Source organism: Acipenser ruthenus, chromosome 39, assembly GCF_902713425.1.
Source record: "Acipenser ruthenus chromosome 39, fAciRut3.2 maternal haplotype, whole genome shotgun sequence".
Classification (NCBI taxonomy): domain Eukaryota; kingdom Metazoa; phylum Chordata; class Actinopteri; order Acipenseriformes; family Acipenseridae; genus Acipenser; species Acipenser ruthenus.
This window is the reverse complement of record NC_081227.1, coordinates 7,333,568-7,359,023: the sequence shown is the minus strand read 5'-3', so window position 1 is coordinate 7,359,023 and position 25,456 is coordinate 7,333,568. Positions and strand designations below refer to the sequence as shown.

General features: G+C 48.4%; 1 protein-coding gene across 1 annotated transcript in view; it reads right to left on the bottom strand.

Moving 5' to 3' along the window:
- The window catches only part of LOC117397463 (proprotein convertase subtilisin/kexin type 7), a 50,438-nt gene that overhangs the window by 17,903 nt on the left and 7,079 nt on the right, over nucleotides 1–25,456 (bottom strand). Inside the window, exons 2-8 of the mRNA XM_059009439.1 lie at nucleotides 23,880–24,339; nucleotides 23,218–23,352; nucleotides 19,881–20,046; nucleotides 18,970–19,060; nucleotides 17,297–17,351; nucleotides 8,921–9,059; nucleotides 6,369–6,469 (exon numbers count right to left, since the gene is read on the bottom strand). Coding sequence (XP_058865422.1) covers nucleotides 6,369–6,469; nucleotides 8,921–9,059; nucleotides 17,297–17,351; nucleotides 18,970–19,060; nucleotides 19,881–20,046; nucleotides 23,218–23,352; nucleotides 23,880–24,281 — 1,089 coding nt within the window. The 5' untranslated portion in view covers nucleotides 24,282–24,339. The remainder of the gene's footprint in view (nucleotides 1–6,368; nucleotides 6,470–8,920; nucleotides 9,060–17,296; nucleotides 17,352–18,969; nucleotides 19,061–19,880; nucleotides 20,047–23,217; nucleotides 23,353–23,879; nucleotides 24,340–25,456) is intronic.

Below are 25,456 nucleotides of genomic sequence, written 5' to 3'. Positions count from 1 at the left end.
CCTTCCAGCTATCTGTTTCAATCCTCCCTGATCCCTCGCTCCCCCTTCCAGCTATCTGTTTCAATCCTCCCTGATCCCTCGCTCCCCTTCCAGCTATCTGTTTCAATCCTCCCTGATCCCTCGCCCCCCCTTCCAGCTATCTGTTTCAATCCTCCCTGATCCCTGCGCTCCCCCTTCCAGCTATCTGTTTCAAACCTCCCTGATCCCTCGCTCCCCTTCCAGCTATCTGTTTCAATCCTCCCTGATCCCTCGCCCCCCCTTCCAGCTATCTGTTTCAATCCTCCCTGATCCCTCGCTCCCCCTTCCAGCTATCCGTTTCAAACCTCCCTGATCCCTGCGCTCCCCCTTCCAGCTAACTGCGAGCTACTGGTGCACAACGTGAAGATAGAAATCCTCCAACATGTGGAACCCATTACGGGATAAAACACGACACAATTTGCTTTTGAAATCACTTGCTTGATAAATATCTGCCCCTGCACCCAACACAGCAGCACGCTGAGAGTGCAGGACTGGGTTGTGTAACACAGACAGTAGTGTTGTGGCAACGTAATGTGGTACAGTTATACACACAGTGAGTGAAGGGGATACGCGGTACAGTTATACACACAGTGAGTGAAGGGGATACGCGGTACAGTTATACACACAGTGAGTGAAGGGGATACGCGGTACAGTTATACACACAGTGAGTGAAGGGGATATGTGGTACAGTTATACACACAGTGAGTGAAGGGGATACGCGGTACAGTTATACACACAGTGAGTGAAGGGGATACGCGGTACAGTTATACACACAGTGAGTGAAGGGGATACGCGGTACAGTTATACACACAGTGAGTGAAGGGGATACGCGGTACAGTTATACACACAGTGAGTGAAGGGGATACGCGGTACAGTTATACACACAGTGAGTGAAGGGGATACGCGGTACAGTTATACACACAGTGAGTGAAGGGGATACGCGGTACAGTTATACACACAGTGAGTGAAGGGGATACGCGGTACAGTTATACACACAGTGAGTGAAGGGGATACGCGGTACAGTTATACACACTGTGAGTGAAGGGGAGACGCGGTACAGTTATACACACAGTGAGTGAAGGGGATACGCGGTACAGTTATACACACAGTGAGTGAAGGGGATATGCGGTACAGTTATACACACAGTGAGTGAAGGGGATATGGGATCTGAGGGGGTTAATCTGATTCCAGTGCGAGTCAGTTACAGGTCTCAACTCGCTGTTACTCTGTTTGTTCGAGTTTGTGCTGCCCTTTCTTCTCTGTAATTAATCATTTCCGTCTACAGCCCTGCCAATGACCTCATCGCTCAGCTTCCTGACACGCACACAGAACTCTCTGACACTGCCACGGTCGCCTAGCAACACAGTAAACAGGATCCCATCCGGGGAAACAGAGACGACCCCACCCTGCTGAGCAGATAAGAGACCAGACTGGGCCCGAATAAAACATGAACTCCCATTCAATACAGTACAGTGTGGGGATCTGAGAACCAGCACATTCAATACAGTACAGTATAGAGAACTCAGCGCTGTGGATCTGAGAGCCAGCACATTCAATACAGTACAGTATAGAGAACTCAGTGCTGTGGATCTGAGAGCCAGCACATTCAATACAGTACAGTATAGAGAACTCAGCGCTGTGGATCTGAGAGCCAGCACATTCAATACAGTACAGTATAGAGAACTCAGCGCTGTGGATCTGAGAGCCAGCACATTCAATACAGTACAGTATAGAGAACTCAGTGCTGTGGATCTGAGAGCCAGCACATTCAATACAGTACAGTATAGAGAACTCAGCACTGTGGATCTGAGAGCCAGCACATTCAATACAGTACAGTATAGAGAACTCAGCGCTGTGAATCTGAGAGCCAGCACATTCAATACAGTACAGTATAGAGAACTCAGCACTGTGGATCTGAGAGCCAGCACATTCAATACAGTACAGTATAGAGAACTCAGTGCTGTGGATCTGAGAGCCAGCACATTCAATACAGTACAGTATAGAGAACTCAGTGCTGTGGATCTGAGAGCCAGCACATTCAATACAGTACAGTATAGAGAACTCAGTGCTCTGGATCTGAGAGCCAGCACATTCAATACAGTACAGTATAGAGAACTCAGCGCTGTGGATCTGAGAGCCAGCACATTCAATACAGTACAGTATAGAGAACTCAGCGCTGTGGATCTGAGAGCCAGCACATTCAATACAGTACAGTATAGAGAACTCAGTGCTGTGGACCTGAGAGCCAGCACATTCAATACAGTACAGTATAGAGAACTCAGTGCTGTGGATCTGAGAGGGTTAATCCAATTCCAGCGTGTGTCAGTTACAGGCGCTGCCCTTTCTGATGTCATGAGCAGAGCGAAGCGGCCACTTCCTTGGAGAAGAGCAACAAACAGCAGCAAACACAAAAACCACAGAGCTCTCTCTCCCTCCCTCTCCCCCTCTCTCTCTCTCTCAAAATAAAAATAAGTTTTGCAAAAGCACTTAAACAAGAAACATCAATAGAGTCACAATACAAACAGATAACCCCCCCTTCTTTTTTCCCTTCCCTCCCCCTATACCCCCCCTCCTTCATTACCACCCCCTTCCCTTCCCACAGTTGCAGTATCAGCCATGAACAGTCATGTCTGGTCCCTGTGCAGAGTGTCCAGGCTGTGGCAGGTGGATGAGAGTAAAGGGAATTCTGTGGCCTGATTGGCCTATTTGGGGAAGAACTTGTCCCCAGTTTGTTTTTCCCCTCCCTCACTCCCTCTCTCACTCTCTACCCTTCTCTCTTCACCCTCTATCTAACGCTCACTCACTCACTCTTTCCACCTCCTCTCTCTCTCTACCCTTCTCTCTTCACCCTCTATCTAACGCTCACTCACTCACTCTTTCCACCTCCTCTCTCCACCCTTCTCTCTTCACCCTCTATCTCTTTCTACATCTCTCCTCTCCCGTCTCTCTCTCTCTCCTCACTTCTGTCAGTGTTACTAAGGGAGTTAATGATGATCTTCCAAAATGCTGATGTCAGCTCAGCCCAAAAGAAACAGCCAAACGCCAGGCACTAGATCACTGGGAGTAAAATCTGGAAACTCAACAAATCTCTTTCTAAAGCAGCTCACCTCTCCCTCTACCTCTCTTTTTGTCCACCCCATCCTTCCCGCGCTCCCTGTTCCTATTCCTCCCTCTCTCTCTCTCTGCTGTGTACAGTAACACAATTCCCAGAATAGTAGATGATTTATCGCTGAATAAACAGCAAGTTACTGTAATAATGTGCTGGCTCGGGGGTGACGAGGCTTCTGTAGCCAGAAGCAGCAGCTGCTAATTGAGATTGAGAGAAGGAGAGAGAGAGAGAGGAGGGGGGAGAAGGGGAGAGACTGAGGAACAGCTTCACTGCGCCGGCTGCTGTGAAAAACAAAGTTGTTTTGTTCTATAAAAAAAAGGAAGGAGGACTGCGTTCCTGTTACACAACAGTGCAGTGTGCAATGCAGGCTAGCCGAGATCTCTCTCAGTCCAGTGCAGTGTGCAATGCAATGCTAGCTGAGATCTCTCTCAGTCCAGTGCAGTGTGCAATGCAATACTAGCTGAGATCTCTCTCGGTCCAGTGCAGTGTGCAATGCAATGCTAGCGGAGATCTCTCAGTCCAGTGCAGTGTGCAATGCAGGCTAGCTGAGATCTCTCTCGGTCCAGTGCAGTGTGCAATGCAGGCTAGCTGAGATCTCTCTTGGTCCAGTGCAGTGTGCAATGCAGGCTAGCTAAGATCTCTCTCAGTCCAATGCAGTGTGCAATGCAGGCTAGCTGAGATCTCTCTCAGTCCAGTGCAGTGTGCAATGCAATGCTAGCTGAGATCTCTCTCGGTCCAGTGCAGTGTGCAATGCAGGCTAGCTGAGATCTCTCTCGGTCCAGTGCAGTGTGCAATGCAATGCTAGCTGAGATCTCTCTCGGTCCAGTGCAGTGTGCAATGCAGGCTAGCTGAGATCTCTCTCGGTCCAGTGCAGTGTGCAATGCAATGCTAGCTGAGATCTCTCTCAGTCCAGTACAGTGTGCAATGCAATGCTAGCTGAGATCTCTCTCAGTCCAATGCAGTGTGCAATGCAATGCTAGCTGAGATCTCTCTCGGTCCAGTGCAGTGTGCAATGCAGGCTAGCTGAGATCTCTCTCGGTCCAGTGCAGTGTGCAATGCAGGCTAGCTGAGATCTCTCTCGGTCCAGTGCAGTGTGCAATGCAGGCTAACTGAGATCTTTCTCGGTCCAGTGCAGTGTGCAATGCAGGCTAGCTGAGATCTCTCTCAGTCCAGTGCAGTGTGCAATGCAATGCTAGCTGAGATCTCTCTCAGTCCAGTACAGTGTGCAATGCAGGCTAGCTGAGATCTCTCTCAGTCCAGTACAGTGTGCAATGCAATGCTAGCTGAGATCTCTCTCAGTCCAGTGCAGTGTGCAATGCAATGCTAGCTGAGGTCTCTCTCGGTCCAGTGCAGTGTGCAATGCAGGCTAGCTGAGATCTCTCTCGGTCCAGTGCAGTGTGCAATGCAGGCTAGCTGAGATCTCTCTCGGTCCAGTGCAGTGTGCAATGCAGGCTAACTGAGATCTTTCTCGGTCCAGTGCAGTGTGCAATGCAGGCTAGCTGAGATCTCTCTCAGTCCAGTGCAGTGTGCAATGCAGGCTAGCTGAGATCTCTCTCAGTCCAGTGCAGTGTGCAATGCAGGCTAGCTGAGATCTCTCTCGGTCCAGTGCAGTGGTTAATGCAGGCTAGCTGAGATCTCTCTCGGTTCGGTCCAGTGCAGTGTGCAATGCAGGCTAGCTGAGATCTCTCTCTGTCCAGTGCAGTGTGCAATGCAATGCTAGCTGAGATCTCTCTCAGTCCAGTGCAGTGTGCAATGCAATGCTAGCTGAGATCTCTCTCGGTCCAGTGCAGTGTGCAATGCAGGCTAGCTGAGATCACGTCCTCTGAAACGTGTGCCGTCAGCCGTCTGCTTCTTTTCACTCTGCAGCCCCGCCATGCAGCTACCTTCAGAGCTACAGCATCGGAGGACCACGCAGCTCTGGGCCACTTACAGGCAGGCCTGCAGGCGCCCGGCCAGACTACAGGGGTCGCTGGCGTGCGGTGAGCCGAGGACACCCTGGCCGACCTAAGCCCTCCCCATCCCCACCGCCTGGGAACTCCAGTCCTAGGCCAGCAGTGGAATAGCCTGGACCTGAACCGGCAACCTCCAGTCTATAGGGCGCATCCTGCCTTTACTGGATGCACCACTCGGGGGCCCCCTAACAATTTATTTTGTGCTTAAAGTGACAATGATGGACAAGGGCTGGATGAAGAGCACAGAGATGCACAGAGAGAGACGTTGGGCTGGGCGTGACGCAAACAGAGAGGAGCAGTCATATCCTACAACTGATCTGAATACACGTCAGCACCATTGAGAATATTAACCTGCTCATTCTCTGCAAAATACCTGAGATTGACCTTGATTGGAATTCCACTGTCATCGCAATGATACAAGGAAACCCCAATCACCCAACTCCCATCACCCCACTCCCATCACCCCAGTCCATCACCCCAGTCCCATCACCCCAGTCCCATCACCCCACTCCCATTACCCCACTCCCATCACCCCAGTCCCATCACCCCACTCCCATTACCCCACTCCCATTACCCCACTCCCATCACCCCAGTCCCATCACCCCAGTCTCAGCCGCTCACAGTGCTGTTTCTGGGAATTCTCTCCTGTCAGGGAATTCTTTCTCGGCTCAGCAGGGAAGCAGGAAGGAAGCCAGCCTCATTCCATCACTTCTATTATTAGACTTGTGACGGGATCAGGGTTCAAGTAGGTCAGGTGTAGGGAGGTGGGGGGGTTACAGAAACAATACCCCCCCCCCCCCCCCCATGGCATCAGGGACTCACAAATGGAAACTCCCTGAGGTTTTAAAATCCATTTTCTCATGCTTTATTACCTTTGGAATCCTATTGGTCTTAAAACTAAGCTTGTCATTTCTAATACATTTCACTGTACCTTGAAAACACTGTAAACGGTGCCTCACATATCGAGCAGCTTTCCCTCTCCTGCATGTTGATCCGCACCTATTTCAGCCCCCTGAGAGACAGTGACAGGGTCCTCTCTCCTCTGTTGAAACTGGGACTGAGAGGTGAACGGCACAGAGCTCAGCATCACCTCTGATAGACAGGGAGGCGCTCTGTCCAGCACAGACAGCAGGGACTCTAATGCCGACAGACCTACATGCTATGCACTTTCAAACTCAAGAGAACGTGCTCGCAATGAAAAGGGGAACGCGGCGATGATGAAGGGGACCAGTGGAAAGGGGACTGGAGGATTTTAAGGGCTTCCACAGTCCTTGTGCTGCTGTACTCACAATGCTGCGCAGCATCTTGTCTCCACTGCTGAACGTGACGGCGAGCATGGAGGCACACTCCTCCGCATAGAAGGGCATCCGGCCGTTCTCATCCACTGCTCCTGAGAGAGGGAGAGGGGGAGGGGGAGGGAGAGGTATACAGGGAGAGGGAAAGGGAGAGGGAGAAGGGGGGCAGATAGTCACAGTGTGTAGTCTGATTTCTCTTACAGTCACGGTGTAGTCTGATTGCTCTTACAGTCACGGTGTAGTCTGATTGCTCTTACAGACAGTCACGGTGTAGTCTGATTGCTCTTACAGTCACAGTGTAGTCTGATTGTGCTCTTACAGTCACGGTGTAGTCTGATTGCTCTTACAGTCACAGTGTAGTCTGATTGTGCTCTTACAGTCACGGTGTAGTCTGATTGCTCTTACAGTCACAGTATAGTCTGATTCTACTCTTACAGTCACGGTGTAGTCTGATTGCTCTTACAGTCACGGTGTAGTCTGATTGTACTCTTACAGTCACGGTGTAGTCTGATTGCTCTTACAGACAGTCACGGTGTAGTCTGGTTGCTCTTACAGACAGTCACGGTGTAGTCTGATTGCTCTTACAGTCACGGTGTAGTCTGATTGTGCTCTTACAGACAGTCACGGTGTAGTCTGGTTGCTCTTACAGACAGTCACGGTGTAGTCTGATTGTGCTCTTACAGTCACGGTGTAGTCTGATTGTGCTCTTACAGTCACGGTGTAGTCTGATTGTGCTCTTACAGTCACAGTGTAGTCTGATTCTGCTCTTACAGACAGTCACAGTGTAGTCTGATTGTGCTCTTACAGTCACAGTGTAGTCTGATTCTGCTCTTACAGACAGTCACGGTGTAGTCTGATTGTGCTCTTACAGACAGTCACGGTGTAGTCTGATTGTGCTCTTACAGTCACGGTGTAGTCTGATTGTGCTCTTACAGTCACGGTGTAGTCTGATTGTGCTCTTACAGTCACGGTGTAGTCTGATTGTGCTCTTACAGTCACGGTGTAGTCTGATTGTGCTCTTACAGTCACAGTGTAGTCTGATTCTGCTCTTACAGACAGTCACAGTGTAGTCTGATTGTGCTCTTACAGTCACAGTGTAGTCTGATTCTGCTCTTACAGACAGTCACGGTGTAGTCTGATTGTGCTCTTACAGTCACGGTGTAGTCTGATTGTGCTCTTACAGTCACGGTGTAGTCTGATTGTGCTCTTACAGTCACGGTGTAGTCTGATTGTGCTCTTACAGTCACGGTGTAGTCTGATTGTGCTCTTACAGTCACGGTGTAGTCTGATTGTGCTCTTACAGTCACGGTGTAGTCTGATTGCTCTTACAGACAGTCACAGTGTAGTCTGATTGCTCTTACAGTCACGGTGTAGTCTGGTTGCTCTTACAGTCACGGTGTAGTCTGATTGTGCTCTTACAGTCACGGTGTAGTCTGATTGTGCTCTTACAGTCACGGTGTAGTCTGATTGTGTTCTTACAGACAGTCACGGTGTAGTCTGATTGTGCTCTTACAGACAGTCATGGTGTAGTCTGATTGTGCTCTTACAGTCACGGTGTAGTCTGATTGTGCTCTTACAGTCACGGTGTAGTCTGATTGTGCTCTTACAGTCACGGTGTAGTCTGATTGCTCTTACAGGCAGTCACGGTGTAGTCTGATTGCTCTTACAGTCACGGTGTAGTCTGATTGTGCTCTTACAGTCACGGTATAGTCTGATTCTGCTCTTACAGTCACGGTGTAGTCTGATTGTGCTCTTACAGACAGTCACGGTGTAGTCTGATTGTGCTCTTACAGTCACGGTGTAGTCTGATTGTGTTCTTACAGACAGTCACAGTGTAGTCTGATTGTGCTCTTACAGACAGTCACGGTGTAGTCTGATTGTGCTCTTACAGTCACGGTGTAGTCTGATTGTGCTCTTACAGTCACGGTGTAGTCTGATTGTGCTCTTACAGTCACGATGTAGTCTGATTGTGCTCTTACAGTCACGGTGTAGTCTGATTGCTCTTACAGACAGTCACGGTGTAGTCTGGTTGCTCTTACAGACAGTCACAGTGTAGTCTGATTGTGCTCTTACAGTCACGGTGTAGTCTGATTGCTCTTACAGTCACGGTGTAGTCTGATTGTGCTCTTACAGTCACAGTGTAGTCTGATTGTGCTCTTACAGCCATGGTGTAGTCTGATTCTGCTCTTACAGTCACAGTGTAGTCTGATTCTGCTCTTACAGTCACGGTGTAGTCTGATTGCTCTTACAGTCACAGTGTAGTCTGATTCTGCTCTTACAGTCACGGTGAGTCTGATTGTGCTCTTACAGTCACGGTGTAGTCTGATTGTGCTCTTACAGTCACGGTGTAGTCTGATTGCTCTTACAGACAGTCACGGTGTAGTCTGATTGTGCTCTTACAGTCACGGTGTAGTCTGATTCTGCTCTTACAGTCACGGTGTAGTCTGATTGTGCTCTTACAGTCACGGTGTAGTCTGATTCTGCTCTTACAGTCACGGTGTAGTCTGATTGTGCTCTTACAGAAAGTCACGGTGTAGTTTCCTTACCAATGGTCACAGTGTAGATGGAGTTGGCGTAGCCGTCGTAGTTGCAGTTGTCCCTGAACTGTCCTCCGTTGCCACTGGCGACCACAAAGATACTGCCGAAGCCCTTCCTGCCAGCAATGACCCCGTGCTGCAGCGCTGCCTACAGACCAGGGCAGGAACAACAAGCTAATGCAAAATCCCTCTCAACAATATCAAGACAACAGAACCGCTCCCAATCTCAGGGCACTGCCTTGTATAACAGCACATGCTGCACTACAGCCACTGCAGGGTCCAGAACACAAAGGGTTAAGAGCACCTGGAGGAATCTGCCCGTTCCGTCAGTCTGTTGCCAGAGTAAACAGAGGGAAGGGAGCGCAGGGTTCAGAGCCGAGGAGTAATCTCAGTGTGCTTTACAAAGGGAGCGGCGTTCTCATGAACTGAACAAACAGGTTCAGCAGCGGGGAGGGCTCTGACAGACCCACACACTGACACAGAGCCCCCTTCAGGTACAGCATGTTTATAAACAAACCATGGTCAACTATGATACTGGCTCAGTATAAACATGGGAAACCTGCAGAGAGAGAGAGAGAGAGAGAGAGAGAGAGAGAGAGAGAGAGAGAGAGAGAGAGAGAGAGAGAGAGAGAGAGAGAGAGAGAGAGAGAGAGACAGAGAGAGAGAGAGAATTCATAGTGCAGAAATAGAAAGTATGCTAAACAGCTTTCTAACTAAATTTTTTAAATTAGACAAAAATGGAATCAATTCGGCCATCAAAGAAATAAATTTTATATTCGAAACAACAGCAACAAAATCAAAACTCAAGAAAACAAACAAGAAAAAAACTAATTCTAAAAAGAAATCAAATGAAAAATGGTTTGACATGGAGTGTAAAACAAACAGAAAAGAATTAAGAAAATTGTCAAACCAGAAGCACAGAGAGCCAAACAATATTGAACTGAGACTCAGCTACTGCAAGGCTCTGAAACAATACAAACACCTTCTCAATAAGAAAAGAGAAGAACACGTGTCCAAACAATTATCCCAAATTGAAGAATCCATAGAGCAAAATTCCTTTTGGGAACTATGGAACAAATTAAACACATCAAAAACTAGTCACGAATTGGCAATCAAAAATGGTAACATTTGGAAAAATTACTTTGATAAACTTTATCAAGAATTAGACGAAAACGAATTAAATCCAGACCAAAATTCAATATTAAAAAAACTAAACAAATTGGAAACCAAGATCAAGGACAATCAGAACCCACTGGACTTCCCAATAACAGGACCAGAGCTAAAAGAAAAGCTCCAAGCCCTCAAGCCCAGGAAAGCCTGCGGGCCCGACAGCATTATAAACGAGATGCTGAAACACAGCAGCCCCAGGATGCAGGAGGCCCTGCTCAAAGTATTCAACCTCATCCTGGCTGTGGGCTGTTTCCCTGACATCTGGAACCAAGGGCTAATAACACCAATTCATAAAAGTGGAGACAAATTCGACCCCAATAATTACCGAGGCATATGTGTGAGCAGTAATCTGGGGAAGGTGTTCTGCAGTATCATTAATGCCCGGATACTGGCCTTCCTTACCGAACACAATGTCTTGAGTAAGAGTCAGATTGGATTTCTGCCAAATTACCGCACCTCTGACCATGTTTACACCCTACACACCCTAATAAACAAACATGTGCACCAAAAAAATAAAGGAAAAATCTTTGCTTGTTTTATAGATTTTAAAAAAGCATTCGACTCAATTTGGCATCCAGGTCTATTCCTTAGAATTCTTGAGAGCGGTGTAGGGGGTAAAATTTATGACATCATTAAGTCAATGTATACAGAGAATAAGTGTGGTGTGAAAATTGGAAACCAAAGAACAGGGTTTTTCACCCAAGGGCGTGGAGTGAGACAGGGCTGCAGTCTGAGCCCAACACTGTTCAACATCTACATCAACGAGTTGGCTACGGTGCTGGAACAGTCTGCAGCCCCTGGCATCACTCTACACGACAAAGAAATCAAATTCCTGCTCTATGCAGATGACCTGGTCCTGCTGTCACCCACTGAACAGGGGTTGCAGCAGAGCCTGGCACTGCTGGAGCAGTACTGTCAGAAATGGGCACTGACAGTAAACCTGGACAAGACCAGAGTTATGGTATTCCAGAAGAAAGCCAGATCTCAGGGAAACAGGTACCACTTCACCCTGGGGAACAACACCTTGGAGCATAGCACCAGCTACAATTACCTGGGTCTAAAAATCAGTGCGTCTGGGAACTTCAACCTGGCTATAAATGCATTAAGAGATAAAGCGCGCAGGGCTTTTTATGCAATAAAGAATCGGCTATACAAAATTAAACCACCAATAAAAATTTGGCTAAAAATTTTCGACAGCATAATAAAGCCAATCCTTCTGTATGGTAGTGAAGTATGGGGTCCCCTTATGAACCCTGATTATAAAAAATGGGATCAAAGCCCCATAGAGAATTTCCATCTGGAATTCTGTAAACACCTCCTGCAGGTTCACAGGAGTGCAGCCAATAGCGCTTGCAGGGCTGAATTGGGCCGGTTCCCCTTACTCCACTCCATACAGAAACGAGCGCTCAACTACTGGGTCCATCTACAGCAGGCTGATCCGCAGTCCTACCACCACACTGCACTGCGGAGCTGCTCACAGCCCCCACAAGAGAATCCCCTCAGTAGAATGGTACTGAAGCTCAGCCAAATAAGTCAAATTAATACCAGCGAGCTTCAGAACACCACCAACAAAAAACTCCCAGCACAAAAAATGAAACAAATTAATCTAAATCTGGAAAACAATTATAAAGTACATTGGAATAACGAAATTGAATCACACAATAAATTACAATGCTATCTGGCCCTAAAAAAAGAATTTACCCTGGCAGAATATCTGGTCAGGGTCAAAAACACAAAACATAGACAGATCCTGACCAAGTACAGACTCAGTGACCACAGCCTGGCCATCGAAACTGGCCGGCACAAAAAAACCTGGATTGCCAAAGAAAAAAGGCTGTGCTGTCACTGTGATCTGGGAGAGGTAGAGACAGAAATGCACTTCCTGTTGTCCTGCTCAAAATACACAGAGATACGGGAGAGATATATCCCCCAATTCAAAAAACAATTGGCAGAGTTTAACCTCCTCTCCAATTCTAGTAAAATCCCCATCCTTCTAGGAGAGGAGGAGCGAACTGCAAATCTAGCAGCACAGTATGTGTCTGCCTGCCACAACCTGAGGGACAGTGTGTGACACCCTGCATACACGACCAGGGGTTACTGTTGATGAGGAGGGAGGGAGGGAGTTATATCGTTCAAAGGGAAGGGAACAATGGTTTTTTGTGTTTGTTATGTTCTGTAATTGTATTTCCGTTTTATTATTTCGGTTTTGTATTATAAAAGCTTTGGCAATACCTGAGCGCTCTCGTCATGCCAATAAAGCATTTTTGAATTTGAATTTGAATTTGAATTTGAGAGAGAGAGACAGAGAGAGAGAGCGAAAGAAGGAGCGAGAGAGAGAGAGAGAGAGGATTCAGAGACGCTCTGTTTCTGGTCCGAACAAGTTTTTACTGTGTTAGTGAAGAGCCTGTGGTCCTGATGAGTTCATGTTTTTTTGTGACTTAAACATTGTAGTAAGAGAGACAGAGAGAGAGAGAGACAGAGAGAGAGACACAGAGAGAGGGAGAGAAAGAGAGACAGAGACAAAGAGAGAGACAGAGAGAGAGACAGAGACAGAGAGAGAGACAGAGACAGAGAGAGGGAGAGACAGAGAGGGAGAGACAGAGAGAGACAGAGAGACAGAGAGAGGGAGAATGATTCTAAGTGGGTAACAAACATAATTCTTCAGTCCTTGTGTTTATACCACTTACTGCTGAAGATGGAGTGAAGAAAGTCGTTTATTTGTGTTTTGGGGATTAAACAGCAATGCTATTGTGATGTCACACTGCAACACGCTGCCTGTGAATATGAAACATGCTTTGGAACACGCACACGCGTCGGATAAATCACTAAAACGGCCTGTGTCCACCATGCATTCTTTTTCTACAATAAAAAACCTAGCTTTTCATTCAAAGTCATTTTCTTTTTGCATTCTTTTCCAGTTAGTCAAAGCGAATGTATCCTGCGAGTCCGTTCATTCAAGCGGACTTGCAGGTTTGCTTCAGTGGCATGCAGTGGTACGGCAGACACTCTGTCTGAGTGACCAGGCTGAAAAACACACATTTAAAACAAGAGAATAACTGATTGAGAGCTCATTAAAATGAAACCCTGGACTGTGAGGGATGGCATGGGACCGCTCATTACACAGTGCTGTGGAGCCTCTGGCTCACTCCATTCAATTTGTTGCAGGGGCTAGAGGACCCACACTAATCTGACAGTACATGGGCTCTGCTGTCGTGGGCTCGTTATCCAGAGAACTAACGAGAAACTGCTCGGAACAGGAAATGAGCTGCTCCTTCCTTCCTGCACCAGAAGCGCTTCTTGGTGGATTCTTTGTGTTGTAATCGTTGGATTCCTCAGAGTACACCAGTAGCCTTTGCCTCTGCACTTTCCTTACAATACAACACCCCCATCTCTTTAACCCTTTCATGCATGGCGACTTCAGATGGGGACTGATACAAAAGATCTCTTCCAGTCTCTGTATGGGGCCACACTGAAGATGCAAAAGCATGATAGCCTCATATGATGGGAGACAGGGAGTTACCTTTGTTGCATGTATGCCATTATTCCCCCATTTCAATAAAAAAGTAGGTCAAAACTTTTCAATATTTCATGCATGAAAAGGTTAAACAGACCAGAGTCTTGGTCCAAGGTAAACAGGACTGCATTAAAGGGGAGTGACTCCAGCCTCGGTCTCCCCCCCCGCCCCCCCTTGTTAAAGTCTTGGCCGGCTGTGAAAGGAACCCAGCTTTTGTTTATCGCCATGGCGACCGTCTGTTTGTTGAAGTGTGTTTCCCAGGGATCCCTTTGGCTACTGAAGCAGGAGCCAGTGAAAAGGGTTTTTTATTATTCTTATGACCGGGCCTGCTGTTTCTCAAGATATGATTTAGTTTCCCCTCTTAGTAGCAATTTTAAAAAATCAAGCAGTGATACCGATAACAAGCCTGCGGTCTGGCAGCAGCAGCTGCAGCGCTGTACAGAGAGGGAGGATGTTCCAGCTTGGACACAACAACAAGGAACACAACTGAGGGCCTAACTGAGAACACGCAATTGCAGTGGGACTGTGCAGTATACTGTAGTGGGACTGTGCAGTACATTGCAGTGGGACTGTGCAGTATATTGCAGTGGGACTGTGCAGTATATTGCCGTGGGACTGTGCAGTATACTGTAGTGGGACTGTGCAGTATACTGTAGTGGGACTGTGCAGTACATTGCAGTGGGACTGTGCAGTATACTGCAGTGGGACTGTGAAGTACATTGCAGTGGGACAGTGCAGTATACTGTAGTGGGACTGTGCAGTATATTGCAGTGGGACTGTGCAGTATATTGCAGCGGGACTGTGCAGTACATTGCAGTGGGACTGTGCAGTACATTGCAGTGGGACTGTGCAGTATACTGCAGTGGGACTGTGAAGTACATTGCAGTGGGACAGTGCAGTATACTGTAGTGGGACTGTGCAGTATATTGCAGTGGAACTGTGCAGTATATTGCAGTGGGACTGTGCAGTACATTGCAGTGGGACTGTGCAGTATATTGTAGTGGGACTGTGCAGTACATTGCAGTGGGACTGTGCAGTACATTGCAGTGGGACTGTGCAGTATACTGCAGTGGGACTGTGAAGTACATTGCAGTGGGACAGTGCAGTATACTGTAGTGGGACTGTGCAGTATATTGCAGTGGGACTGTGCAGTATATTGCAGTGGGAATGTGCAGTATATTGCAGTGGGACTGTGCAGTATATTGTAGTGGGACTGTGCAGTACATTGCAGTGGGACTGTGCAGTACATTGCAGTGGGACTGTGCAGTATATTGCAGTGAGACTGTGCAGTATATTGCAGTGGGACTTGCCGTACATTGCAGTGAGACTGTGCAGTATATTGTAGTGGGACTGTGCAGTACATTGCAGTGGGACTGTGCAGTACATTGCAGTGGGACTGTGCAGTATACTGCAGTGGGACTGTGAAGTACATTGCAGTGGGACAGTGCAGTATATTGCAGTGGGACTGTGCAGTATATTGCAGTGGGACTGTGCAGTATATTGCAGTGGGACTGTGCAGTACATTGCAGTGGGACTGTGCAGTACATTGCAGTGGGACTGTGCAGTATATTGCAGTGAGACTGTGCAGTATATTGCAGTGGGACTGTGCAGTACATTGCAGTGGGACTGTGCAGTATATTGTAGTGGGACTGTGCAGTACATTGCAGTGGGACTGTGCAGTACATTGCAGTGGGACTGTGCAGTATACTGCAGTGGGACTGTGAAGTACATTGCAGTGGGACAGTGCAGTATACTGTAGTGGGACTGTGCAGTATATTGCAGTGGGACTGTGCAGTATATTGCAGTGGGAATGTGCAGTAGGCACTTCCCCGTTTTTCAGACTCAGGATTGGGTGCCAGAAACCACAAGGCCACTGGCTTTCACTTCAAAGAAATCGAACGACCTCAGAGAGCATCAAACCGTAATTCAATTCTCATGCTGACTCTACAAGCACCTTCCCCAGTGCTGAGCCCTTCAGTTAAACAGGAGAGGGGCTGATCTGCACGGCCCACTCATTCGATCCATGCTGTTCATTAAACCACGCACATGTATTTAAAGTAACTCCTGTGTGTGTGTGTGTGTGTGTGTGTGCGTGTGTGTGTGCGTGTGCCTGTGTGTGTGTGTGTGTCTGTGTGTGCGTCTGTGTGTATGTGTGTGTGTCTGTGTCCCTGTGTATGTGTGTGTGCATGTGTCTGTGTGTGTGTGTGTCTGTGCATGTGTATCTGTGTGTGTGTGTGTGTGCCTGTGTGTGTGTGTGTGTGTATATGTGTGTGTGTTTGTCTGTGTGTGTGTGTGTATATGTGTGTGTGTTTGTCTGTGTGTTTGTCTGTGTGTGTGTGTCTGTGTGTGTTTCTATGTGTGTGTGTCTGTGTGTGTGTGTCTGCGTGTCAGTGTCACTGTGCGTGTGTGTGTGTGTGTGTGTGTGTGTCTGTATATGTGTGTGTGTGTTTCTGTGTGTGTCTGTGTGTCTAGGGGCCGAACCACCAATGAAAAAGTCAACTAACTTTCGCAAACAGTGTATCTGAACTCCACGTTCCTAAACAGCACTCAAAGCATATGAAAATAACCCCCTGAAGTTAGACCCAGTACAGGACATAGTGAATGAATTAGTAATGGGAGGAACAGAAACGCTGAGCGCTGATAAACTAACAGGGGAGGAGGAGATGTGTTTAACCCTGACAGCCCTTGTTCTGGAATCAATCCTGCGATGGAGAGCTGAGGGATGAACCACAAAGATCCTCCTGCTTGCCATTGTAACCGACTCTCTGTGCGGTGTGTCCAGGGCAGAAAGGGTTAATGCAACCCTGCAATGGGGGCTGTGCATCGCACTTCAACACAGTCCTGCACAGATCACTGTCAAAAATCACCACCAGAACCTCTCTCAAGTATAACTTACCTAATACAATAAAGCTTGTGTATCTGCATACACTGAAGCAGGCTATTTTAATTGTGTGTTTACTGTTCAACTATACAACATAATTCTTCAGCTGACGATACTGTTTCACACCCGTGTGGTTGAGATTACCTTCCTGTCAAAGACCTGACCTCGAACCTTCACCACAGACTGTGACACCAGGCTGCCTGCTTGTCTCCCTGCCTGCCTGCCTCCCTATCCCCCCCCCTGCCTCCCTTCCTGCCTGCCTGTCTCCCTACCTCCTTCCTTCCCTCCCTGCCTGCCTGCATATCTCCCTGCCTGCCTGCCTGCATATCTCCCTATCTCCCTGCCTGCCTCCCTCCCTCACTCCCTCACTCCGTGCCTGGCTGCTGCCTCCCTTCTGTGGGCTATACTGCCACCTTCTGGTCTTCATTCAGAGAACATTCAGGAAGCACTAAATCACACCTTGTGTTATTAAAACCCCCTTCTCTGTACTATACAAACAGGAGGAGAAGAACAACATGACAACGCAGGAAGTGAAAGCCGTTTGGGAAAGTCCTGCCAAATAAATCTTACACTGCTTTCACCAGACAGACTTCAACTGCAATCCACACCACCATTAATATCTATCTATATATAAATATAACTATTCTGCAGTCTTCACATCCTGGTGACCCCTTTTAAAACTTCAAACAGAAACGTCCTGTAACTGCCCCTCCTCTAGTGGATGCAGTAAATACTGCAGCTCAGTAAGACCCAGCAGACAGAGCAGTGTTTCACACAGCCCCTGATGCAGCGCTGCAATGTGACTGACTGACTGACTCACCTTGCCCAGAGGGTGCGGCCCGTCCACCGTGCGCCCGTCATCATCGGGGCCCCAGCTGTCAAAACAGACGAGAAAACAAATCCAGCACTGCACAGCACTGCAGTATTGCACAGCACTGCACAGTACTGCAGTATTGCACAGCACTGCACAGCACTGCAGTATTGCACAGCACTGCAGTATTGCACAGCACTGCACAGCACTGCAGTATTGCACAGCACTGCATTATTGCACAGCACTGCACAGCACTGCAGTATTGCACAGCACTGCAGTATTGCACAGCACTGCAGCATTGCACAGTATTGCACAGTATTGTAGTATTTTAAAAGGTTAATGAAATATCAGTAAAGGCTAAAACTGTAAAGAAACATTAGCCTGTGTCTCAGCTAATTAACCAGTTCCAGCATCTTACACTCAGAAATGAATAACAAAAAAAAATACAGATGCAGATTAAATGGGCATGGATATAAGATGGGAGTGTGAGATCAGTTTAGTGGGGTGCAGTTTCTTTACAGTATAGAGGAGTGTGAGATCAGTTTAGTGGGGTGCAGTTTCTTTACAGTATAGAGGAGTGTGAGATCAGTTTAGTGGGGTGCAGTTTCTTTACAGTATAGAGGAGTGTGAGATCAGTTTAGTGGGGTGCAGTTTCTTTACAGTATAGAGGAGTGTGACATCAGTTTAGTGGGGTGCAGTTTCTTTACAGTATAGAGGAGTGTCAGATCAGTTTAGTGGGGTGCAGTTTCTTTACAGTATAGAGGAGTGTGAGATCAGTTTAGTGGGGTGCAGTTTCTTTACAGTATAGAGGAGTGTCAGATCAGTTTAGTGGGGTGCAGTTTCTTTATAGTATAGAGGAGTGTGACATCAGTTTAGTGGGGTGCAGTTTCTTTCCTGTAGCACTGGAGCGCTCTGCACACCACATGACACCCACATTTTCTTTTCGTTTCCCTCCTTTACCCCCGACCTTGCCGCCCGTACATCAGCTTGCTTGGCTGCTATCGAATCTTGGATGGCGCGCCGATATCTCCTCATCAACCCATCAAAAACTGAAATCCTTTACTTCCCTTCCCCTTCTTCTCCCCCACCCTGCCCCACCATCTCATTCCCTCCCTTCTCCCTCATCACGGTCCAGACTCCCCTGTATCTCCTACACTAGCAGGGACTGACTCCCTGGTGTATTCAGATTGATTCACGGTCCAGACTCCCCTGTATCTCCTACACTAGCAGGGACTGACTCCCTGGTGTATTCAGATTGCATCACGCTCCAGACTCCCCTGTATCTCCTACACTAGCAGGGACTGACTCCCTGGTGTATTCAGATTGCATCACGGTCCAGACTCCCCTGTATCTCCTACACTAGCAGGGACTGACTCCCTGGTGTATTCAGATTGCATCACGCTCCAGACTCCCCTGTATCTCCTACACTAGCAGGGACTGACTCCCTGGTGTATTCAGATTGCATCACGCTCCAGACTCCCCTGTATCTCCTACACTAGCAGGGACTGACTCCCTGGTGTACTCAGATTGCATCACGGTCCAGACTCCCCTGTATCTCCTACACTAGCAGGGACTGACTCCCTGGTGTATTCAGACTGCATCACGGTCCAGACTCCCCTGTATCTCCTACACTAGCAGGGACTGACTCCCTGGTGTATTCAGATTGCCTCACGGCTCCTCACCTGCAGCTGTAAATGTCATTGATCTGGTAGTGCTTGTTGAAGGCAACGGCTTCCATGCTGTCAGTGAGCGGCCCGTCAAGCACGCGGATCCCTGCAGACACACAACACGCCACACTCAACACTCGCACTGCAGCACCACGGAACATAAACCCTTTAAGGGACATGTGTGTCCCACAGATAAAAATGATGCTAACTTTTTTATTTATGGGCTCCCGAGTGGCGCATCCAGTAAAAGCACTCGCTAGAGTGCAGGATGCGCTCTATAGCCTGGATGTCGCGAGTCCGAGTCCAGACTATTCCACAGCCGACCGAGGACGGGAGCTCTCAGGGGGCGGCGCTCAATTGGCCGAGCGTCGCCCGGCGGGAGGGAGGGTTAGGTCAGCCAGGGTGTCTTCAGCTCACCGCGCACCAGCGACCCCTGTAGTCTGGCCGGGCGCCTGCGGGCTTGCCTGTAAGCTGCCCAGAGCTGCGTTGTCCTCCGACGCTGTAGCTCTGAGGCGGCTGCACGGTGAGTTCGCAGTGTGTAAAGAAGCGGGCGGCTGACGGCACACGCTTCGGAGGACAGCGTGTGTTCATCTTCACCCCTCCCGAGTCAGCGCAGGGGTGGTAGCGATGAGCTGAGCCTAAAAATAATTGGTCATTTCAAAGTGGGGAGAAAATAATAAAAACTAATTGGCAACGACTCAATTTTTTTTTTTTTTGCAGGTGCACGAAACAGGGTTGGATCCTCCACATTGTCAGCTTCCTCCTCAAATGTATTTTAAGAAGAAACTGTTTGAACAAGCGCTCAATTCCTTGTGTACCTTCAGAGGTTAAAGAATAATATGAAACTTCTTTACATGCAGTCTCTTGACTGTAAAGCCCCTTATACTGAATCTTTCCCCCCAGTTCCTCCCTCCCTCCCCGCTCACCTGCCACCCGGCTCCCGTACGCCACGCCCACGGCGCAGTAGCTGTTGTTAGGCGCGGCAGCGATCTCTCCCGCGCACCGTGTCCCGTGGTGATTGTCGTTGTTGGCGTCGGGGTGTGGCATGGGGTCAGGGTCGTTGGAGTTCAGGTCGTAGCTCCCCTCGGGGCTCTAGGGGGGGATAAAGCTCAGTGTTAGCGAGGACAGGGAAGCGCCACCCCCATCTTGTCTCCTCTTTTCCCCCCTCCCTCCCTCCCTCCCTCCGCAACTGGGAACTCACTCATATAACAACCTACTGAATACATCAGTCCCTACTGAGTACATCGCTGTGATCAGGCCTCTGTTAAAGAAATACATTGCTCCTCCCGTTGAACTGTAGCCCTTCAGACTGCATTGAGGCTTATTCACACTGTGATGAGTGTTATTCACCCTGTGATGAGTGTTATTCGTGCTGTGATGAGTGTTATTCGCGCTGTGATGAGTGTTATTCACGCTGTGATGAGTGTTATTCACACTGTGATGAGTGTTATTCACACTGTGATGAGTGTTATTCGTGCTGTGATGAGTGTTATTCACGCTGTGATGAGTGTTATTCACACTGTGATGAGTGTTATTCACACTGTGATGAGTGTTATTCGTGCTGTGATGAGTGTTATTCGTGCTGTGATGAGTGTTATTCGCGCTGTGATGAGTGTTATTCGCGCTGTGATGAGTGTTATTCTCCCTGTGATGAGTGTTATTCACGCTGCGATGAGTGTTATTCACGCTGCGATGAGTGTTATTCACACTGCGATGAGTGTTATTCACGCTGTGATGAGTGTTATTCACGCGGTGATGAGTGTTATTCTCCCTGTGATGAGTGTTATTCACGCTGCGATGAGTGTTATTCGCGCTGTGATGAGTGTTATTCGCACTGTGATGAGTGTTATTCACGCTGTGATGAGTGTTATTCGCGCTGTGATGAGTGTTATTCGCGCTGTGATGAGTGTTATTCGCGCTGTGATGAGTGTTATTCGCGCTGTGATGAGTGTTATTCACGCTGTGATGAGTGTTATTCGCGCTGTGATGAGTGTTATTCGCGCTGTGATGAGTGTTATTCACACTGTGATGAGTGTTATTCACACTGTGATGAGTGTTATTCACGCTGTGATGAGTGTTATTCACACTGTGATGAGTGTTATTCACGCTGTGATGAGTGTTATTCAGGCTGCGATGAGTGTTATTCACGCTGTGATGAGTGTTATTCACGCTGTGATGAGTGTTATTCACGCTGTGATGAGTGTTATTCACGCTGTGATGAGTGTTATTCACGCTGTGATGAGTGTTATTCACACTGTGATGAGTGTTATTCACGCTGTGATGAGTGTTATTCGCACTGTGATGAGTGTTATTCACCCTGTGATGAGTGTTATTCACGCTGTGATGAGTGTTATTCACGCTGTGATGAGTGTTATTCACGCTGTGATGAGTGTTATTCACGCTGTGATGAGTGTTATTCACGCTGTGATGAGTGTTATTCACGCTGTGATGAGTGTTATTCACGCTGTGATGAGTGTTATTCACACTGTGATGAGTGTTATTCACACTGTGATGAGTGTTATTCGCGCTGTGATGAGTGTTATTCACGCTGCGATGAGTGTTATTCACGCTGCGATGAGTGTTATTCACGCTGTGATGAGTGTTATTCACACTGTGAGGAGTGTTATTCACACTGTGATGAGTGTTATTCACGCTGTGATGAGTGTTATTCACGCTGTGATGAGTGTTATTCGTCCTGTGATGAGTGTTATTCGCACTGTGATGAGTGTTATTCACCCTGTGATGAGTGTTATTCGCACTGTGATGAGTGTTATTCGCACTGTGATGAGTGTTATTCACACTGTGAGGAGTGTTATTCACACTGTGATGAGTGTTATTCACGCTGTGATGAGTGTTATTCACACTGTGATGAGTGTTATTCACGCTGTGATGAGTGTTATTCACGCTGTGATGAGTGTTATTCACGCTGTGATGAGTGTTATTCACGCTGTGATGAGTGTTATTCGCGCTGTGATGAGTGTTATTCGCACTGTGATGAGTGTTATTCACACTGTGATGAGTGTTATTCACCCTGTGATGAGTGTTATTCACACTGTGATGAGTGTTATTCGCGCTGTGATGAGTGTTATTCACACTGTGATGAGTGTTATTCACCCTGTGATGAGTGTTATTCACACTGTGATGAGTGTTATTCGCGCTGTGATGAGTGTTATTCACACTGTGAGGAGTGTTATTCGCGCTGTGGTGAGTGTTATTCGCGCTGTGATGAGTGTTATTCACGCTGTGATGAGTGTTATTCACGCTGTGATGAGTGTTATTCACGCTGTGATGAGTGTTATTCACGCTGCGATGAGTGTTATTCACGCTGCGATGAGTGTTATTCACGCTGCGATGAGTGTTATTCACGCTGTGATGAGTGTTATTCACGCTGTGATGAGTGTTATTCACGCTGTGATGAGTGTTATTCACGCTGTGATGAGTGTTATTCACGCTGTGATGAGTGTTATTCACACTGTGATGAGTGTTATTCACGCTGTGATGAGTGTTATTCACGCTGTGATGAGTGTTATTCACGCTGTGATGAGTGTTATTCACGCTGTGATGAGTGTTATTCACACTGTGATGAGTGTTATTCACACTGTGATGAGTGTTATTCACGCTGTGATGAGTGTTATTCACACTGTGAGGAGTGTTATTCACACTGTGATGAGTGTTATTCACGCTGCGATGAGTGTTATTCACGCTGCGATGAGTGTTATTCACCCTGTGATGAGTGTTATTCACGCTGTGATGAGTGTTATTCACGCTGTGATGAGTGTTATTCGTGCTGTGATGAGTGTTATTCACGCTGCGATGAGTGTTATTCACGCTGCGATGAGTGTTATTCACGCTGCGATGAGTGTTATTCACGCTGCGATGAGTGTTATTCACGCTGCGATGAGTGTTATTCACGCTGTGATGAGTGTTATTCACACTGTGATGAGTGTTATTCACACTGTGATGAGTGTTATTCACGCTGTGATGAGTGTTATTCACGCTGTGATGAGTGTTATTCGTCCTGTGATGAGTGTTATTCACGCTGTGATGAGTGTTATTCACGCTGTGATGAGTGTTATTCACGCTGTGATGAGTGTTATTCACACTGTGATGAGTGTTATTCACGCTGTGATGAGTGTTATTCACACTGTGATGAGTGTTATTCACGCTGTGATGAGTGTTATTCACACTGTGATGAGTGTTATTCACACTGTGATGAGTGTTATTCGCAGTTACAGCACGTCTCCTTGGTTACGGTGTACCTACATAGTTGGGTTGGATGTCCTTCAGAGTGTGTTGAACTCCGTCGTCCACGACAACCACGGTGACCCCAGCGCCAGTCACATTGTGCTCCCACACAGCCGTGACATTGATATCCATCCCCGCCCGCACCTTATTGTGCTGGAGAGAGAGACAGAGAGAGAGCTGAGTGAGACAGACAGAGAAACACACAGAGGGGAGAGGAGCGACAGAGAGAGAGCTGAGTGAGACACAGACAGAGGAACACACAGAGGGGAGAGAAGCGACAGAGAGAGAGCTGAGTGAGACAAGACAGAGAAACACAGGGGAGAGAAGCGACAGAGAGAGAGCTGAGTGAGACACAGACAGAGGAACACACAGAGGGGAGAGGAGCGACAGAGAGAGAGCTGAGTGAGACACAGACAGAGAAACACAGGGGAGAGGAGCGACAGAGAGAGAGCTGAGTGAGACACAGACAGAGAAACACACAGAGGGGAGAGGAGCGACAGAGAGAGAGAGCTGAGTGAGACACAGACAGAGAAACACACAGGGGCGAGGAGCGACAGAGAGAGAGAGCTGAGTGAGACACAGACAGACAGAGAAACACACAGACAAGGGACAGGGCGAGGGGAAAGGGGAGAGGGCAAGGGGAAGAGAGGAAGGGGAGAGGGGAGAGGTATGTCACTCACCAGGTGCCACTGCTTGGGGTATCTGGGGTCGTTGAATGTGAGGCTGCGCTTGGCCCTCCTGAGGAGCTGCTGTTCTGAGTGCCACCTGACGGCTGGGTGCTGTGACAGGGCCTGGGCCGCCTGCCCTCTGCCCCCCTCCTGTCCGCAGGGCAACGCCAGCAGGTAGTGCCCCTCCAGCTGGCCGATCTGCCCCCTGCTCTCCAGCCCTGCTTCTGCGGCCACTTCCCCAGCCAGCAAGTCCAGCGCCTGCCTGTCTGCCTGCCCCCCCTCCGGCCCCAGGCTCACCGCCCAGGTCAGCCCCGAGTCGCACTGGGGGACTGGGTCCGGGTCAGAGCCAGCCAGGCCGGGGGTCTGCAGGCAGGTCAGCAGTGCACACAGCAGGGGGAGAAGGAGAGGAGCCATGGCTGGAGCCCACAGCCAACAACACCTTGCCAACGCTGCTCTGCATCAGAACCAAGCCCTGGGAGCAAGAGTGGAGAGAGCAGCGTCATGACAGAATCCCCTTCAGATACACACACACAAAACAAGCACTTACTGGAGCAGAATCCCCTTCACACACACACACACAACAAGCACTTACTGGAGCAGAATCCCCTTCAGACACACACACACAACAAGCACTTACTGGAGCAGAATCCCCTTCAGACACACACACACAACAAGCACTTACTGGAGCAGAATCCCCTTCAGACACACACACACAACAACAAGCACTTACTGGAGCAGAATCCCCTTCAGACACACACACACAACAACAAGCACTTACTGGAGCAGAATCCCCTTCAGACACACACACACACAACAACAAGCACTTACTGGAGCAGAACCTCTGTAGAACAGACCTCATATGGTCAGAATCCTCCCCAGACACACACAAAGCACTTACTGGAGCAGAACCTCTTCAGAATAGGGGTTAAGGCTGGTTCACACTTCAGTCCACAGGGAGACGGAGTTGAAAAGAATTATACTCTGGCGACAGTCTCCTTGGGATCGACAGACAGTCGCACGACTGGAGAGACTGGAAACCACCCTCAGCATCGGTCGCACAATGGAAGGATGAACCAGCCTTTACTGGGTCATTACAGGGTGGATCCTAACCACTATTGAACAGATCCTTACTGGAACAGAACTGAGCCTCGCTGGACCAGAACACCCTGGTGCTTCCTTTAAATGGTCCTACAAACTGACTCTTTTTGGCACACTTTTTCATTTCACATGCTGCAGCAGGGCAGTGGGAAGAGCAGAATAGCCCCTGTGTGGAGCTGTGGCTTGTCTGGAGAGAGGCTTGCTGAGTCAGTGATCGAGGGAGGGTGTGACATACACAGCCAGGCTGTGAGGTCTGTACAACAGCAGCAGCAATTAGCTGTGGGGTGAGAGGACAGCCCACGACTCACCCAGCTGCCTTGCTTATAGTCATATTCATTTGAGAAGAGCCCTCGATCTCTTAAAGAGCAGACTGCAGCTCTGTGTTTTACTGATGAAATGATTTCAGGTCATGTTTGCTGTCCTCTCCCAGGCACTGCTGTCTGCTTTTGCTTTGCTGTTTGCCGTCTCCAAACAATACCTTCAGTGGCGTC